At 34.5% G+C, this 19,957-nt stretch overlaps 1 protein-coding gene across 2 annotated transcripts in view; it reads right to left on the bottom strand.

Annotated features, from left to right (window-relative positions):
- Nucleotides 1–4,065: 4,065 nt before the first annotated feature.
- Nucleotides 4,066–19,957, bottom strand: part of LOC106118010 (small G protein signaling modulator 2) — a 30,074-nt gene continuing 14,182 nt past the window's right edge. Inside the window, exons 4-23 of one of the 2 annotated variants that reach the window (XM_013312562.1) lie at nt 17,940–18,103; nt 11,117–11,336; nt 10,678–10,795; nt 9,981–10,087; nt 9,743–9,867; nt 9,284–9,400; nt 8,711–8,847; nt 8,481–8,578; nt 8,211–8,349; nt 7,700–7,881; nt 7,304–7,448; nt 7,026–7,185; nt 6,668–6,860; nt 6,038–6,563; nt 5,770–5,927; nt 5,562–5,686; nt 5,107–5,286; nt 4,807–4,933; nt 4,555–4,705; nt 4,066–4,196 (exon numbers count right to left, since the gene is read on the bottom strand). In XM_013312562.1, the coding sequence (XP_013168016.1) occupies nt 4,108–4,196; nt 4,555–4,705; nt 4,807–4,933; nt 5,107–5,286; nt 5,562–5,686; nt 5,770–5,927; nt 6,038–6,563; nt 6,668–6,860; nt 7,026–7,185; nt 7,304–7,448; nt 7,700–7,881; nt 8,211–8,349; nt 8,481–8,578; nt 8,711–8,847; nt 9,284–9,400; nt 9,743–9,867; nt 9,981–10,087; nt 10,678–10,795; nt 11,117–11,336; nt 17,940–18,103 (3,261 nt within the window). In that variant the 3' untranslated portion in view covers nt 4,066–4,107. The remainder of the gene's footprint in view (nt 4,197–4,554; nt 4,706–4,806; nt 4,934–5,106; nt 5,287–5,561; nt 5,687–5,769; nt 5,928–6,037; nt 6,564–6,667; nt 6,861–7,025; nt 7,186–7,303; nt 7,449–7,699; nt 7,882–8,210; nt 8,350–8,480; nt 8,579–8,710; nt 8,848–9,283; nt 9,401–9,742; nt 9,868–9,980; nt 10,088–10,677; nt 10,796–11,116; nt 11,337–17,939; nt 18,104–19,957) is intronic. The other variant, XM_013312563.1, reaches the window with a different exon arrangement.

The following is a 19,957-nucleotide window of genomic DNA, read 5'->3' as shown; positions in this document are numbered from 1 at the left end:
GGACGGAGTCACGGGCGACAACTAGTGAACAAATAAAACACATAAGTACACATCGATTTCCACAAATAATTTTTATTTCAAAATATCCTCTTAATTAACAAAGTAAGTTATAAGTTATTCGTTACACAATTTCTTATAAACAATTTAAAATATCTCAAGTTAGTATTCAATTAGGATATACATTATATTTGACACAGGCGTGTTTTTAACACCGTTTAAGCTACGCTTGATTTTATCTGAGTTTTTTCAATGTAGATATATATATATATATATATATATATATTATATTCCAGAGAGGTAGAAGACGCATTTCAAGAAAGCCTTACCAATAAAAATATAGTATTTAAATGGCCAAAGTAAAGATATCAAATTACTCTATTAAAAATATATTTATCTAGATTTTAACATAATGTCGTGTCACGAGTTTCCACGAACAAAAATTGTATAATAAACATATCATACACTTTTTTATAGAGTTTTACAATAGGTTTTGTACGGGTGTCTGTTAAGTAAAAACTCTACATTATAACGCAATCTGAATTACATAAATTACATATTTAAAAACGGTTGACGTCTACCGCTTATATTCCAGCACCGGGACAGCGTGGTGACTAGGCCTTAGCCAACCACGCTGGCTGTCAAATGTTATGACAATTTAAATTATAATATTATGTCAATAGATGGCGGACCGTATTGCTGGATCGCGGTATTAAATTATTTCTCATATTTATCGACCTGCCGATTGCAGTTCATTAAAATTGACTCGCACCAAGATATAACAAGTGTTTTATTGTGATTACTCGATACATCTTCAGTGAGAAGGAGACTTTTTGAGACTGCTGACTGGCTGAGTGCTTGGAATGCGAGGTTTGAATAACGGCTTAGTCTGCCAAATTCAGAGTTATTAAATCGTATTCTTTAGTATAGATTTATAATATTAATAGAAATTTATACTAGGGTCTTCCTTTGTAACGATTCCGACTATAAGTGCGGCAGTAAATTTTTAATTAATAATAAAAATAAAGAATGAATAATGAAATTGTAAAAATAAGCAATATTACATTTTTCAAGCAATTTGTCGGCTTGGAACGATCAGAGTCGCTGCGCAGAACACAATTTTAGGTGCAGCGGGACATAGAAGGATGCGGGAGGATAGCGCAGCGCTCAAGGTCCGCCACAAAAACGATTGGAAAATATAATATTATATGGAGATTGTATCAAGAAGTGTAGGTCCGAGTATAATTACACAATATTTCCTATTAATTATAATAATATAAATATACTATTCGATTTAAAGGCCAACATACATATATTGATAAATGTTTGATAGGTATACATGGGTAAATATGCAATCATTTTTACAATTGATATGGGTTTTTCAATATTTTAATTTGCCATATTTTAATGACATTGTATATTTCTTTTAATTTGTACATTGAGAAGTTGATACGAAAAGCTAGATGTTAGATAAATGTATATTCTTGATATATTTTTTAACTTATTAAATTCATTGTCTAAAACTGCTATAAGATTGTAAACTATTTGATGCTGATGAATGAAATTAAGTCGATTTTTTTACTTTAAATCCTCGCTTGACCACAGTCTCAACTGATGGGTGAAACATAGTACTAGCCAATTTAACATATACATAGCTAATTATAGCGACATACAATTATGCTAAATTACAGCGTTTATGCTGACAATCTTCTGTATATTTATTTAATTCTTTGACTTATTAGTATTTCATAAAGGTGCGTCCCGGAGGCCTTATATAGTCCTCTTTCCCTTCCCACCCTCTTATAAGGAAAGGATGGGAAGTGGAAGTGGACTTTCCGGATGAGAGGATGGATGGAAAGGGAAAATATTTTCTTTCTGTGCATCCTCTCCTCCGTCGATTAAAGGTAGGCAACGCATATGCAATTGCGTTTGTCTATGGGCAACGGTCACCTCGCTATTTCAATTTCAGGTGGCCCCTCGCTCGTTTGCCACCTTCTGATATAAAAAAGGTAAACTGTAGATTACAATTTTCTCGACACACAACTTAGCATGTGCTAAACGGCGCGTGTATAATCACAATATTGACTGTAAAGGTTCATTTAAACAAACGCCGTAATCGTACGAACACCGTTCAGATCTTCAGAGCGAGACAAACGTATTTTTTTTCCCATACATTTGTCTCTCTCCGACGTGACTGCCGAGCGTTTATCGTCCGATTTCGGCTCTAGTCTAAATGAACCTTAACGAGTACTTCCCCGACACAATATACTCGGAGGACTTGTAATTACATGTCATATTATTGACTAACAGTATATTAAAAATATAATATGTTTTATTTATAAAATAACGAAGATTTATGATAACACTTCATTCACGTGTAGCAAAACTTACTAATTGGTGTGAGTTATTTAAATATAGCTAAGGATTGATAGACAAGGGTTACTTTTATAAATATGAGTGAAGGAAACTTGGTCACATTTAAATAATTTCTGATAAAATTTTATTTATAAATATTTGAAAAACATTAACAGGATTTTAAATAATTTTTAAAAGGCACGGAAGGGGAATGCTTCGTAGAATTGGCGTAGCTAGATCCAGGGCCGACGTTAGGATAGCTCGCGTATGGGCGACGGCACAGAAAAGGGCGCTACAGGTCTGCGAATTACGCAGTCTCGTATTGTAAAAAAAAAGGGCGCTGTAGAAATATTGCCAAGGGTGCTAGTAGAGCTAATACCACACCACTAACACCACTGGCAAAATCACACTAAAATAACATGATAAGACGACACATTGGACGCATTGGACACACGCTAAGTTGTTACCTGAAGGTAATTAATAATTTTAGTTTAAATAACTCAAGCGTTTCATCCTCAAATCACCATTATATATGAATTTTCCTATCTACACGTCAATATTATAACGGATATTTTAAGTAAATATATTTCAACAGACATCTATTGGAAGGCAAAAGTACATAAATAAATCTTAATAGGACTAGAAATGTTATAAATATATATAGTAAATATGTCATTTTTACATATACATATCTGTATAATACATAAATAATAATAATTTTATATTTTACTACATTTCTCAAGGTAAAGTGTATATGCCATACATGTCCCAAATACCTAAAATGGGATATTTATTTAATCTACAAAAATGCTCGGATTATTAATAAATAACGCAAAAATTCGAGTATAACGAATTATTCGAGAACTATTTTTTTTAAATCATCTCTTTAGTTGGGTTGTGTTTTTGAATACAAACGAGGAATAGCAATGTTTTTAACACGAAGCATCTAACCAGTACCAAATTCTTTGGGTGTATTATGTTTAACTATGGCACGCCTGTGTGCATTCCTGAATATTTATAGTAATTTTATATACTCTTTTCATCAATTATTCACGTAGGTATCATAATGAGTGCACTGCCCAAACATTCACAAGAAAACCTGTTCTCACATTTATTTTGATAAACCATCCAACACTGTCTATGTTAAGGGGACATACCCATAGTACGTGACCCGTTTAGGGAGGGGGGGGGAGGTAGCGAAGTCTTTAAAATACTACAGTCAGTTACAGGAGCGGAGGGGGGGGGCTCTGGTTTTTCTCACGTAGTCACTAGTTGTTCTTTTTCATGATACATTATTCACTAGTAATTTGTGTATCTTTTAAGACTGCATCTTAAAAAAAACTAAAAAAAATAGGTCACTTAGTATGGGTATGTTCCCTAAGGTGGATACTTATAATAGAGCATTTTCCCGATAATTTCTAATATAACGAATTGCAATAAAGGTAAGAGCACATTTGCCAAAGAAAACATTGTTCGTGAAAAAGATACACTAGATATAGCGTTTGTTCTATTAGAGGTAAATGCTAGTGTATACTCACCTTTAGCAATGGACAAAGGAATAGATTAAATATCATATGACAACATTTTTAAATGAATCTTAAGACAGTACCAACATTCAAAACTACACCTCAGTAAGTACCTACATAATAACTAACAGGCGACAGAGAAGTGTTACTTCTACAGACATAAAAATCTCACATACATTCGTAAGACTCAAATTAAAATATCTATTCTTAATATAGAAGGATATAATATTTATTTGTTCTCTATTAATGTTTGTACTTGTAGAACTAAATCCCTCGCTAAAGAGAGTACTGCAGACGCGTCGTGACGTTCCGCCATTTCTGGAAAAGAAACGTACTAATTAAACTGAAGGCACATACAAACACAATCAATGAACGCAATGCATGGTATAAAATCGTTGTTATCGATAGCCAATGCTTTCTTTTATAGTCTGTTCTCTATCTGTGTTAAATTTCATCGAAATCCGTTAAACCGTTTTTGAGGTACACAATAACTAAATCCAACTATCTAACCATCAAAACATTTCTTACTTATAATTAAAATAAGGATTAATAGCTAATGTCGCATCAGGATCGTTCAGTGTTCACCCTTAGCGTAGATTAAGCATTAATAACTTTTACTAAGGGAGTTCTGCAACGCTCTTTTTTAATTTATAATAAATAGATTCAAACATCTCACCATTAAAGAACTTGATGATATCAGTAAAATCCATTGAGTTGGCGAGGATGACGTCACGGTAGGTCTCGAGCAGTGCGAGGGCTATGAACAGCACCATGTGCTCGGAGGCAACGTGCCGCGCTGCCCAGATCAGCTCCCACGCGGCGAACACCTGCGACAGAAGCCAGTAGTTACTTCTAGCAATTAACAGAAGAAAATGGGTCTTTCTTGTAATGAGTAATCTTAGACTATGAAATGATAGTAGTATCTCACATCTTGGTAGAGCAGTTCTCGCTTGAAATCGAGCAAGAACCAGCGGTAGCAGAAGTAGAAGTGCGTGTAGTCGCCGTGAGCGTGCATCAGCTCGTACAGCTCACAGTCGAGGATCTGGATCAACGATCTGAAGACACAGTAATAAGACATAAGACTTTATTAGAATCCCAAATTTTAGATTAGAGTTCTAAATTTTGTATTCTTTATTTGAGAAGTTGCTATATTATTATAAGGTTATTTTCTGATTATTTACTCTTCTTATCTAAATTTCCTTCTTAGTACTGTATGATGTTTATTTACCGCATATCCGCAAAGTGCGCATCCATTGCCTGTCCGGTGGGGAAGTTGTCTTTAGCACGGAGCATGAGGCGGGAGAAAAGGGCGTGTGCGGCGGCCTCTTCGCGCATTGTCACCAGCAGTGGGGCGGCCAGGTCGCACATGCCCTGCATGTATCCTGTGTCCAGGTGCTCCCACACGTAACTAGAGACAGAAATATGTCTGATCCTACAATTGACTGCGATAGACCGCTTATTCGACGTTTCACGGCAGTGATAGTGAAATAATAAAAAATGGGGTTAGGAAAGAGGTCACAAAATTTAAACGGAAGCATTAAGTGCTAAGTAGTGCACTTTATAACTTCGTTAGGTACATTGTCAGACCCTATAAAATACGCTGTTATAAAATGTAAATAAATTAAAATTGAATACATGAAATATCGCATTAAACCTGTACATGAAATTTATTCCTACACTTACGTGCACATGATGTTTCTCAATTTATCTAAATTCTCGTCAGTGAAAAATGGATAGTTTCTATCGCATCTCTGTACATCTTTTTCTATTCTGTGCAAATTCAAAGCGAAGGTTTCTACCAACTCGTTCTGTAATAACATCATAAAGATATTAAGGAAACTAGAATTTTTCATTACAAATTATAACTATAAGGTTTTTAGCAAAAACGCACCGAGTAAACACCGCCATTAGAACTAGCCGGGGATACACAATTTGATCTATTGTCCGGGCGCGCGTCTCCACTCGGCTCTAGAGTATCGAATGATGCCCCCGCCGAATGGGACTCCTCGCGAACCACACCCAAAGGACTTCTGGCTGGACTCACATTCGCTGGAAAGTTTTAATAGTTCAATTCAAGTAATACTACTATATTTTAACATTGCACTTTGAATCTCCTATGAAGTCAAATAAAATTTAAATTTAGGGAATTAAAATTTTACCCGTTGTGCCACTAGATGCAGGTGATCCAGATGCAGCTAAATCCACGGAAGGATTGGTTATTATCACACTAGCGTGCTTTTGTTGTGGCGGCTGGCTTTCTTCCATCGAGGACTTTAAGTCGTTACCATTTAATGTCATATTACCACTATCCACACTGCATAAAAGGCCTCTACCATCACCCTTCTGAACAATTCCTTCTGCCAACCTTTTAATTTCAGCTATACTTTCCCTTCGCATGTCAGGATTTTCTACGACACTCTTAATATAAACTTCGTCGTCGTCGATATCATTTAAACTGTCTACATCTACGTGCTCTTTGCTATCACTGGTTCCATCAGTCTCTCCGTTAACTTTGCTATTGTTCCTTCCTTTCTCTTCTGAATCCATTTCGATATTTTCAACTTCGTCTATGCTCGGTGCTCGAGAAAGCACCGGTTTGCTTTCCGGTTTCTGTTCTCTTTCACTTGGTTCTGGGGATACGATTGGCGGATTATCCGATATGACACTGCAGTCGTCTTCGAATACCTGTATAGATAAACTATTTTAAAACACGGTCAATTATTATTTAGCGATTTAATGCGATTTCTAACAACTATACATCCGCTATTGCATTTTTTTATGTTGCTTACTTCTCCGGTTTCCACCGTTGAAGATGTGGCTCTTCCAGCAGCCTCAGTGAGCCGTGCTATAGAGGCAGCAGTAGCTTCTCTGTCGCGTTGCTTCACGATGGCTTCCACACAAAGCCATTCGGACATCGTGGTCTCGTACTGACGTCTACAAGCCGCGTCTTGTTCACTTCTTTGCTCAGATGTTGAACCGAATCTGAAATTACCAAATTACTACACTTTTGGATTTCTTAAACAATAATAAATGTTTACTAAAGTAATAACAATCTGCTCTACATTTAAATAATTCTTAACTTATATCCTTAACCATAGACTTTGTCGATATAAATGCCTGACTTGGTGGTATATAAATAATACCAACTCGTAATATCCTAGCAGATAAGGCCAAACATCACGACGTATGTTTTGCTGTACGCCTCCGTAATACACGAGCCGGTAGACCTCGTCACCGTTGTGAACTGCGCCGTTCTCGTCCATCATAGACTGCCATATCTCCTCAGTCAGACCAGACTCAGTCCCATCTGTAATTATGATACAAACAAACCGATATAAAGGTTTACGTGTCAATTAGGGAAAACTAAAATAAGTATGTAAGAAGATTAAAACTCAAACAACTACAAAATATCAAAAACAACAAACCTGTAGGAACAATGTTAGGATGGACTAAGCCACTAAGATGAGTTCGTACTGTAGACAAATGTCTGCAGTACGCAAGCCAGCCGTAAAACGCTCGCGAAATTATCTGACGACGCATCGTACTACAGACCAGCTCGATCGACGCAGCCTACGAAACATAATAGGAATTAACAAACACTAAAAGCAAAAGGTATACCGATAATGAAGTTCAAATGAACTGACTCTTACTGCCTTTATACAATTATTTTGCAAAATCTGACTCAAAGGACCAAAGTCACTAAAAAAAGAAATAATTTTAAAACCAAATATATGTTATAATGTAAGTGGAGTACTAACGATCCAAATATTGTTTTATAAAAACTAAAGCATTTACTGCGAAAGGAATGACTACCTAATTACCTGTTCAATAGGTGGTATCTGCGCAGGCGTGAGTGGCGGTTGTCCATTGATGATGGCCGAGGGCGGACAGTCTACAGACATTGTGGATGAGTCTGATGACGTAGTAGATGTTGAAGCAAGCGGACGTCGAGGTGTCCTCGGAGGAGACTGCACCGCACGCTCTAGAAGCGAGTGACGCATCGCTGGAAATTTTAATGACATTATTAATTAACATTCTGCTACATATGTCGCTAAAAGCGTCTTATCATATATGACATATATTATAACAAATGTCTATTATGGGATTTATTAAGTTACCTTTTGACGATTTACATCGAATTGCGATGCTGGTGCATTATATACTGGAAATCTCTACAGATCTATAGAGTTCATTATGCCGATAATATAACAGTTTGACATTAGACTCAAAACGATTCTTACAAAGTAAAGCCATCAGCAGAATCTTATGATATGAATTTATACACAATTATAATTCGTTTTTTTTTACATGAGAATTCACGTTTTACTTTACCTTCTCTATCTGCGATTGCATTATTAACAATACGGAACACGTAGTCGCCTGCCACATCCTCCCACTCGGTCTCCTCTGTCTCACCACTCTCACATAGACTCGGCATCGGTCGTCGACGACTCTTACCACGCCCAAATACCTGGATTGACCATGAAAAATGTTATTATAACTTACTGTAAATGAAAGTTAAAATAATAAAACATTCGAGATCTTCAGCTCCGTAATTTGGTGTTACTATAAATATAATATAAAATATCTTAGTTTACTCACCTTGCCAGTTCCCCTTTGCGACCAAAGTGGCGGGTCTAACTGACCATGAGGCAGAAGACCAGTTTCCAAATTACTCAGGAACGAAAGAAGATGGCCACCTAAGAAAATAAAATCATAAGAAAAAAATACAACTGTTTACTCTCTTTATTATGATTTTTTTACTCTTTATTTTGGGGACACGTTCGTTATTGAAACGGATTAAGTCACATAGAAAATGATGTAGAATATACCTTTGGGAAAGTGTATTGGAGGCCGCTGGACGCCATCTTGTCCCACCAGTATGAGTGCGTCACTAGCACGTGCTCTGTGCACGTGTACGTAGACCACCTCCCACACGCACACCTGCAGTGACATCGCCCAGTACACGCTAGACAAAACAAATTTACATTACAACCTATACTTAAAAGTATCCACGTCCGAGAGTCTTCCGGACTGAATGTAAAAGATTCTTCTTCTTTTTCCACATCTCTCTCTACATTTTCTAATATACTGTTCTCGACATAGTAGAAATTTAATTAAAAGTGTCTTGTATGGTCCTTTGTTTAAAAAATCATGTTACCGTAAACAAATTCTTTAGGAGATTATATTTTGTAATCACAAAAACCACGCTTTAAAAAGAGAAATATTCAAAAACATCTAATAACAAACTTAAAAGTTGGCTACAAGGTACTTTCAGATAAGGCACTAAATAAAGTAGACATGTGACAACAATGAAGCTACGAAAGATAAACAACGTAAGAAAGAAGCTACAAAAGATATACAACAAAAGAATAAAACTACAAAAGATAAAGCAACAAACGTACCAGTCTATACAGAGTGGGCCAGCGCAGCGACGCCTATACACGCTGCACATGTCGGCCACGCTGCACATAATGCACTTGTGTTGGCAAGCGGACGTGTGCACTAGGTGATAACGGTAGCTACACAGACATGCACTCTACTACTAACGGAATAGAGTCTACTTTACATAGCAACGATATTACTAAGGCTCTTACATACAATCGAATCATTTGAGAAACTAGTGAAATGAAGCTTCTTTTTAAATATATGAGATTAAAACAATATTAAACTTATTATTGGTTTATAAAAAAATATTTTTATTCAGATACTGTTTGTAAGAGCCTTATTAATTCTATTTGAAATAATAACACTTCAACAAAACCGCAAAAATAACTGACAACAAAATCAAAATAAAGCTGCACCAATCTAATCATACAATAACTATAAATAGTTAGAACATCTAACTAAAGAATAAGATATACCTTTTGTCAACTCCTTCACTCTCTGCATATCCATTCATAAGCTGATTGGGAGTCCATTTAATAACAAGACCGGCGGCAGTTTGGTGCAAACTCAAATACCCAGGCATTGGTTCTTCCACGTCTTTCTGTAGAAAAAGTAAAAGAACGTACATATCAAGTTTAATTCCTGCTACTACCCCGTAATCATTAAATACAGATATTTTAGAAGTCCAGATGTGCCAGAAAAATTACCACTTACCGGTTGAACTCGGACATTATTTTTTCCATACAACAAAGTCGCTCGAGAATTTTGATGTAAGCTTTCCACGTAGTCTTTAGCACTTGAAACTGTCGCACTGCCCGTGGCTAGAATTTTAATAACTATGAATAACTAATCAACACAAAATGCTCCAGAAAAAAACGAGGATAATTTAAGTCTTAAGACGGTACTTGGACAAATTCTCTCAAGAATGAATTTATTGGCCGACTTGATATCTTTATCTATTTTTTGATACGATGACCATACATATGTTTAGCAGATTATTACTTAATAATATCTCCTCATCTAAATGCCTAAAAGTTTGTGAACTGAGGTTATTCGATAGTCAATGTCAATATCAACTTAAGTCCAGTTTTCGTGATAGAGAATTAATTAATCGAATGATCAACAACAAAAGTTCTGTGTCAATGTTGAAACTGAAAGTTATTAATCTTCGCTATTAAAGAACTTATAGAAGCCTGGTCTCTAATTCTATTATACTTGTGATTTCTCTAAATTTAAATAAAATAATAAGTTTTAAATAACTACTTCTTCATGATTTTTGGGATTCCCATTAATTTCCAAAATTTTATGACTTCATCATTTGGCTAATCATTGATCACATTAATTACAAATTCAATAATTAGTTTTTGTTTTTAACAACAGCTTATTGTAACGCTGTTAAGTCAAATGTTACCTGCACTCGAGCCGCTCGTATCGTCCGAGGATGCGTTCAAACTTCTTCTAAAGTTAAGTATCGGCCGTCGCACTGACGGTGGCGTTGTTGTACCGGCCGACATACGATGTCTTTGAACCTGTCGTTATTATGTGAAAATGAAACTGGGACACATCGATGGAATACCAGTAGAGCTAACATCAGACTCAGAAAATTGAGTTTCCATCGCCTTAACAACTGTATAAAGATCATAGTTGTCCTATTATTTTAAAAATAAATTAAAGATGATACTATTATATACAACAACCTAGGGCACAGTGGGCTAATCACCTGCTTGCCCGAACTTTAGAGATTCAAGAAACGAACACTATTATATGGTTCCATAATGGCGTTTCGAAGCCAACAACTGAAGTATTCAATTAACTAAGTAATTATAAATTTCTATACGATTAATCCTTACCAATTCATCAGCTGGTGGATCTGACCAGAAACAAGCAGGAGCTTTCGCTTTAGAATATTCTAGAGCGCAAGGTCCTACCAGTAATGAGCTCAGTATACTGCCGTAGTCCGGGTCAGCTACTAATGCGTCTCTCTCGTAGTACCTCGTCGCGTTGTTCACTAAGTGCTCGATTATCTTCGCCAACTGCCTCTCAAAGAGAGCGATCCGTATCCAGAGGTAACTGTGAAGTAAAATTTAAAGTTAAAAAACTGCATATGTTAATGCTACTTACATTATGGGTAATTTAAACTAAAATCAAGAATCACGTTGCGGTAACCAATGTGGAGGCATAATAAAATGGGACTCCACTTTCAATCCATCTCAAGAAGGACACATTCATCTGTTTGCAGTTTGGTCAATTGTAAACGTAAAACTGATTCATATATTGTTGTAGAGAGCCAAAGATATCAATAAAAGTGTGTGATTTAATTCTAAAAGAGACGAAGTTAAGAATTCATAAAATATGTAGTAAATTGCCAAAAATCATATCGATGTAACAAACAAAAATCAATACAAGGTTATTCAAGTTATTGTTTCAGTTTACGATCCATCATAAACTGACAGTAAACTGGCGCGGACAAACGAAATTATCCGCAACATTAATGATAAAGAAACACCCGCTTTACTGCTTTTGTTTCTCATACAAAAGTATAATAAAGATGGATGATGTATAAAATAGAAGAACAACAAAAAAAGAGACAAAATGATTAATAAAAAGTTTTTAATTATTTATTAAATTATATCATAAGGTGGCAAACGAGCGAGCGGCCACCTGAAATCGCTGAAATAGCGAAGTGACCGTTGCCCATAGACATACGCAATTGCATATGCGTTGCCTACCTTTAATAGACGGAGGAGAGGATGCACTGAAAGAAAATATTTTCCCTTTCCATGCATCCTCTCATCCGGAAAGTCCACTTCCACTTCCCATCCTTTCCTTATAAGAAACAGGGTGGGAAGGGAAAGAGGACTAAATTAGGCCTCCGGGACCAGCCGGGAACTTAATTGCCTATGTTTCCTTATTGGCTATGTTCCACATATATGCCAAATTTCAGCGAGATCCATGCAGTCGTTCTGGAGATACCTTCAAACATACATCCATCCATCTAAACATTCGCATTTATAGTATTAGTAATAAGTAATATTGGTAATATCAAATTGATATCAGTGATCAAATAATTTATAACATAGAAAATGATTTTTAGTTGCATGAAGAACATTACCTCTTAATGAATTTTAGGCTCCGCTAATAGCTAGCAGCAGAATTTAATTGAATTATCGAAAGTCTTATGAAGCAAACTACAAAGATAGTTTTGTCTTTCCGCTTTAGAACTGTGTGAAACTAATACTAACCAAATCTAAACAATCATAAAGCTTCACATAATCGGTCAAAAAGATTTCAGTCGAAAAAAATCTTTGTATAGAAAAGTGACATTGAAATAATCTTCATAATAAATCATATCTTAAGGAGAATCTCAGCAATTTATAACATTTCATCAAAACAGGCTAAGCTTAGAAAATCTTAAAACGTATAAAGAACGTTCAGCAATTTATATGGCTACGAAAATACCCTTGAGTTAATGAATGTTATTTGTCACTTTTAATAAAAAAGCTAAAAAGAAACCTCAAGGTACGCGTCCATTGGGACCGGACACGCACCGGATTAAACGGATTTGCTTTGTCTTGCGATGCAGGCGGCGCGGATGATGGACGCAGCAAGTGAAAATACAAAGCAAAATAAAATCCGTTGCGGGCCGTTCATACGGTGCGTCTGGCACGAGCCAATTAATACGTACCTTTATAATATCCTCTTAATCGTAAATTCATGAAATTAACTCAATAAACAACAATTGAAACTTTTCAAATAAATAATTCACTTATAAAGTACACAGTACAACTATCCAAACATTTTGGCATTCATCAAAAACTTTTAGACAATCGCCTCTAATTGCTTCAACAAATAAATTGCTTTGCGATTGAGTTTGAAAGCAATTATTTGTTAACTTTATTGTCCTTCATTACGTTTATTTAGTAATAACTTCCTTTTAACTGCTATAATTGTTTAAAAGTTTTCATTAACTTTCTATTTCAAAATTAAAAATAAATTCAACAGCCAACGGCTATGGATAGCTGCAGCTCCGAAGGAGAGGGTTGCATAGCACCGCTAAATAACAAAAAAATAGATGAGTAGACGCATTTTACACATATACTGCCAAAAGAAGAGAACTTCAAGCAACTATCGTGACTTTCTGACATCAAAATCTCCGTTTAAATCTGTTTTTTGTCAAAGATAATGACAGGAATGATATATTTTAAATCAGCGACTATTCTCATACTTTAAAAGAAACAATCGACGAGCGTTTCAAAGATCCATCTCATATTGAGCAGTAAATTCATTTTATCTTTAACATTAAAGTAAGTAACATTGTCCACAAAGGAGATTTTATGGTAGATTTATCACCAGTCGTTAGAGAGAACAATAACAAAAGTAATGTTTGATTAGATTTTATTCTGAATTTTCTAAAGATTTTACAACATGAACGATATATTTCAGAGATTGGTCGATTAATTTTATAAAATTAAGCTATCTTGCGATATCTTACTAATATTATAAATGCGAATGTTTAGATGGATGTTTGTTTGAAGGTATCTCTAGAACGGGTAATCGGATCTCGATGAAATTTTGCATACATATAGAACATAGTCTAGAAGAACAAATAGGCTACTAATTTAATATTTCTTAACTCCACGCGGAAGAAGTCGTGAGCGAAAACTAGTTATTAAATAAGGTTAACCAACTAAAACTCTATTAAAGAGTAATAAACAAAACTTCTCTCATATTTCCTAACAAAATAATAAAAAAATATTCTTTAAGTATTTTCGATTTAAATAGTGAAATCTTAATTCTTCTAAATTAACCCTCAACCTGAAACACGCCTCCATTTTAGGCCTATTTCAAAAAATAACTTTTTATACACCCCGAACTACCAAAACGTTGGCACACAAACAAAATTTACATTCCATTCGGCTTTCGATTACCGAGCGAGTAAACATAAATCGAATTCACATTCTTGAATCCTATTTCAACATTTTCTAAGCTCCCATTTTATTTTGATCTCAGTAGTTGCGATCGCAGAGAATATTCTACTAAAAAAAAAGCAAAAACAAACAGTTCAAACTTCACTGGTTGGTAATAAATTTATTCGGTGGTCGTAAGTTACTTAATGGAATGGAAATATGTTCAACGGTTTGGAGATTGTGTACTTTGGATCATATAGTACCAAGTGGATATTCTGACGTGTATTTTCCCAGATCATATGTGCCAAATTCCATTGAGATCCGTTGAGCCGTTCTGGTGATACCATCAAACATCCATCCATCTAAACTTTCGAATTTGTAATATGTTAATGTTAGGAAGATTAGATCCTCTATCTAAAGTACACGCATAGAGATTATCTTAATACATATTAAAATTAATAATATCTTGCTCATTCAATAACATTAAGGACGCAAATCCTATCCCTTTAATGTTTAATGAAAATCGAACAAGGGGGGAAACTTTACACATGGTGCATGGAAATATTCCATAAATATTTAAATGGAATCGGTATGTATGAGTTATGTAGAATGATAGACTAATGCCATTAGCAAATATAAAAAAGTAATGAGATTGTATGTGGATGTTTACATATGTAGAGGAAGACCAAAGAAAGGATTGCGTGAAAGAGGATAAGCATAAAGAGGGGATTAATTCAGATATGACGAATAGAAATGTATCGAGAAGTACATATTGTGTCGAATCTCCGCAGAGATGAGGGCAGTTTGTTGATGATAGCGTAATATGCTCATGATATAAACTGGTCCGTATTTTATTATTTTACTGGCTTATGTCCGTGACTCCGTCCGCGCGAAATAAAAAAAAAGTTTGTAAGTACCTATGTGTTCTTCCAGGCCATGTTCTAAATTTCATACTTTGTGCCGTTCTGGTGATACCTTCTAACAAATATCCATTCATCTAAACTTTCGCATTTATAATATTAGTATGATAATTCAACATTATATTTACAATACTTTATGATTAAATCTTATTTAATATTGAAGATATGTGTGAAGTCAACCAGCCTGCACTTGGCCAGCGTGGTTGACTATGGCCTAATCATCCTCAGCTTAGGGCAGGCTCCGAGCCCCTCGGTGGGGACGTTTAGTGAGCTGATGATGATGATGAAATCTTATTTATTACGTCTAAAATGTAATCAAACGTAAACGTGTTAAAACTTTAATAATGAAAGCTCTACTAATAAAGAAATTAACAATTTTAATTGTATTTTCTGTCACACAATAATGTATTTCAGTACCTGAATATCATTCAAAAAGAAAATTAAAATCATTCCTTCTTATCGACTTTTATATTTGAATAATACCTGAATAACGAAGCTTTTATTATTCTTTGCTCCTTCATTTCGATAATCTGATTGTATCAACCTAGAAGTATACACACAGCCTTGTTTTCTTGTTTACACAAATTCTCATTTGAAAATCAATCGAATAAACTCTTTACAATACGCTATTCGATTTGAATCTCGCTACATTTGTATTTTCCCTTCAATTTCCTCAAAGCCAAATGTTTTGAATGTGCCAAATAAATTGCCGGTGAGCGTTTTGTTCTATTAATTAAAGCGAAAAGCGTATTCTAAATAAAAAATAATCAAAAAATATAAAAAAAAATCAAAGTATTTTTTTAAATATTTTTTGTACTCATGTGAATATTCATTAACTATCTTACTCATATTATAAATGCTAATTTTTGGATGAATGGATGGATGTTTGTGTAAAGGTATCTCCATGCGGCTTCGTAAATTTAGCTGAAATTTGGCATAGCATAAAATTATCACACTTTCTAGTACAATAAACCTATTTTTAAATTAAACTCTAATATAATCATGAAACAACCTGTATCTATTCAATCTGTTTACTCACGTAACTCTCGGTTCATTCCACTTTAAAGTGACTTCAAGTTTAAAGCAAACAATCGGGTAAATGTAACCTTTGAACTTAATTAGTATTGAGTTACACAACTTTTGAAATGAACTCCGCATTGTTTTATATCGAGCACGAATAGAGATAAAAAAACATGGAAAAGTAACTCATTAATTAAAAACAAAAACATTTAAATCGTAAAATAAACATTGTTACTTATAATACTTTTCTATCATTTTCGACGATTTTACGGTGGGTTTCTAAGACCAAAATTCCTGTTTAAAATATATTGTTATCTCTGTTTTGTCAAAGATAATGACAGGGATGAAGATATGTTTTATAAAGAGATTTAGCTCAGACACCAACGACTAGTTATTTATAACGCGGACATTTAATTTCAAATTATATTTAATATCATAAATATATATTTTTTGTGAATGGATCGATAGATGATGGATGGATGTTTGTTAAAAGGTATCTCCTGAACGACTGCGTGGATCTCGATGTAAAACATAGTATGAAAGAACACATAGCGTACTTTCAAAGTTTTTTTTTTTTAATTACGTGCGCATGAAGTTCAGGCGAAATGCAGCCAGTCATAATGTTATTTACATGTACTACATAAAAGAAAAATAAATACATTTCCACAACTCGAAACACCGTCCATTTCTGTTTGAGTTAAATTGTAACAATTCCTTGATGTTTAGGGAATTCGAAACTCAAACTAGAGAATGCTTTGACGACTAAAATAACAAGCCCCTTTCACTCTGCTAGGCAGAGATAATTTACGACCCTCTGGCTGTAACAAATTTCACAAAGACATCTAATAATAGTTCTATTTATTTGTTACAAATTCATTGAAATTGTATGCATTCCATAATTCCTAGCGTTCCCCATTCAATATAGTATACCCGACTAACTGTAGAAGATTAAAAACAACGTGCCATTATGAAAAAAAAACAATTTTTAAAGCTCGAAAATGCATTAAAAAAATGCGATCACTAGCAAAAGTTAATTAATTTATGTACATATTTTGGTAACTGAATTTAAATTCACACACACACGCACACATATTAAATTATGAAAAATAACGTTAATTCTAAGTTTCTGGCTTTGGACAGTGATCAAAGATTGATTGTTTTAAAAAAAATAAATGTATATAAATCTCATTTAAATTACGACTGGCAAATAACTATAAAATATTAAAAGCAAAATAAAACTAGCAATGCATAAACTTTAGACGGATTAAATCCAGTTATAGCAATTATAAAATATCTGTTCGTAACACGGAACGGCGGATAAAAATATGGCGGATAAATTAATTTTCCGTACTGGCGACTGTCGAGCGCTCGGTTGCAATTCAATTTGAGCAATAAGTTTTCCGCCGGCAATCGCTGTCGCAATACTACAGTTATAATCTAGAAATTATCTGATTGCTACATGAAACGATATGAGATGACTGCTAGAGATAGTTATAGCAGATTTATTCCACACTAGCTGTCGCCCGTGGATCTGTCCGGCGGAATTGTAAATATACTTAATAAGCAGCTAATGTGTTCTTCCAGACTGTCTCCTAAATGTAAGCAAAATTTAAGCGAGATCCGTTAAGCGGTTCTGGAGATACCTTCAAACAAACGTCCATCCATCGATCCATCCATCCAAACATTCGCATTTATACTATTAGTAAGATTGTTCATCAGTAAATTTAGTAATAAGGATACAAAGATGAAATGGTTTTCACGGACTAAGGGGGCCTCTATTAAGGGGGTAAAAAAGAGAATTGCCACAGTATCTTTGTCCAACTCACCGTGATTGTGTCGGCGTCTGTGACAATAAGGAGCCGGAGCCGCGTTTGTTGAGAGGCGGGCGGGGTGCGGATGGGCGGCGCTCCACACCGGACGCTGAGCGGGTCGCCGGCGCGCCCTCTGCTGACAACACACGCGCAGACACCAGCGCAGCTTCCGGACAGTGCTAGAGAAACAAGTTGACTTACTATAGTAATAAAGCTGGTACCAGGCAAACTTTGATGAAATTGGTGATATCCTATGATTACGCGCATTCAATTTGCGTGGATCTATATTAAAAGGAAGAGAGGTTAAGTGAAGCCTGCATGCGTCGTCAATCTAAATGCTTCAGTATTTTTAAATTTGAAAAAAAAAACATATTTTTAAAGGGCTTTTTTATTTCTATGCATATTGAATGTTCAGAACACATGTTAAAAGTAGAGAACAATTTAAAAATCGCTTCGTAATGCGCAAATCATTCCTATATTTGACAACGATAAATTAATTTCAGCAGCATTTGCTCGTGATATGCACTTTTCTATTACACACGAATAAAACTGTAGACGAATTATTATTGTTATTTTATTACAAGCTTTAAAAACTTACAACTCCGAGGCAAAACAATATTTTGAATATATTATATAAAATCAATTTTTTTTTTTATAAAAATATTAGCAGATTTTTTTGTAAATTTACTAATATTTCTTTTACCATTCTAATTAAGCTCTAGGCTTGTGCTAGGATATGGTTTACGACAATAGTCGAATGGCGGGATTCGAATCCCCGACCTCGTGTTCGGAAATCCGTACCCTTAACCATTAGGCTATTGACAATTTATAAGATTGCTCTCTTTAGTAGATTAGTATTTTATTACGGACATTAATCACTCCACTTCAGCCGATTGTCTACAATGTTACATTTTATAGCTCAATCATTCAGAATAGCACACTTTAGAGAAACATTGTAACTACCGATTGTAGGTTTCTACCCTCCTAGTACTTATAGTAAAATAATTAGTAAAAAAATAGTTATTATAAAATATGTTATCGTGTAAACTGTTATGTAAAGTGTGTATAGTGTCAAATTGGTTGTATACTGTAAGGACGCTATGCAGTTTTTAAATAAATAAAAAAAAAATAACATTGTCTTCACTCTTACTCTTTTAGGAAAAATAGAGACGAGTTATCTTACTAATATTATAAAATGAGACGTGTAGAACATACTTTGGAAGAACGTAGAAGCTACTAATTAAGTTTTTTTTAATCTGCACAAACAGAGCCGCGGGCGACATCTTACCGACGACCTTAAAACACCATTTCTATAATTTCCATTACTATTAGTTTTGTGTATTTTTTCATTTCCATAAAACTCCTAAATGATGTAAAAGACAGATCTAATAAACAACAAGTTTGAACTTTTTAATGATCACAATTTAATTAACAAACGAATATTTCCTAAGCAAAAACAAAATACATATAAAGGATAAATTTGAAACATATAACTGAGATCGTAAATCGCGTCAATTAAAAAAAAAACATGAAATATTTTCTTGCTCGCACACAAATGTTCACTCGACAAACAATAAACAAACAAAGAACAAACATTAATGATACAAGAAAAAGAAAGACATTGTAGCACTTGGGAATTTAGAGTATTGACTGAACTTTATTTCCCATCGGCATGCGAGCAATATAGTACTAAAGAAAATAAGAAAACATTCACTGACTTTTACACTTTTTTCTTTTGTATCTAACACTAGCTGTCGCCCGCGACTCCTTTTGCTTTCAATTAAAAAAAAAACTTATTTAGTAGCCTATGTGTTCGTCCAAACTATACCCAACATCTACGCCAAAATTCAGCGAGATCCGTTCAGCCGTTCCGAAGATACCTTCACAGAAACATCCATCCATCTAAACATTCGTATTTATTATATTAGTAAGATTAAGATAATAGTATAAGAGCTAAGTTCGATTACGTTTCTAAGATTAAGTTATACAATGGTCACAATTTAGGCGTAATTTTTTTTTTAAATATGGCTACC

This window comes from Papilio xuthus, unplaced genomic scaffold, assembly GCF_000836235.2.
Source record: "Papilio xuthus unplaced genomic scaffold, Pxut_1.1 DF827679.1, whole genome shotgun sequence".
Taxonomy (NCBI): Eukaryota; Metazoa; Arthropoda; class Insecta; order Lepidoptera; family Papilionidae; genus Papilio; species Papilio xuthus.
The sequence above is the reverse complement of the archived record's forward strand: the minus strand, read 5'-3'. Positions and strand labels throughout refer to the sequence as shown.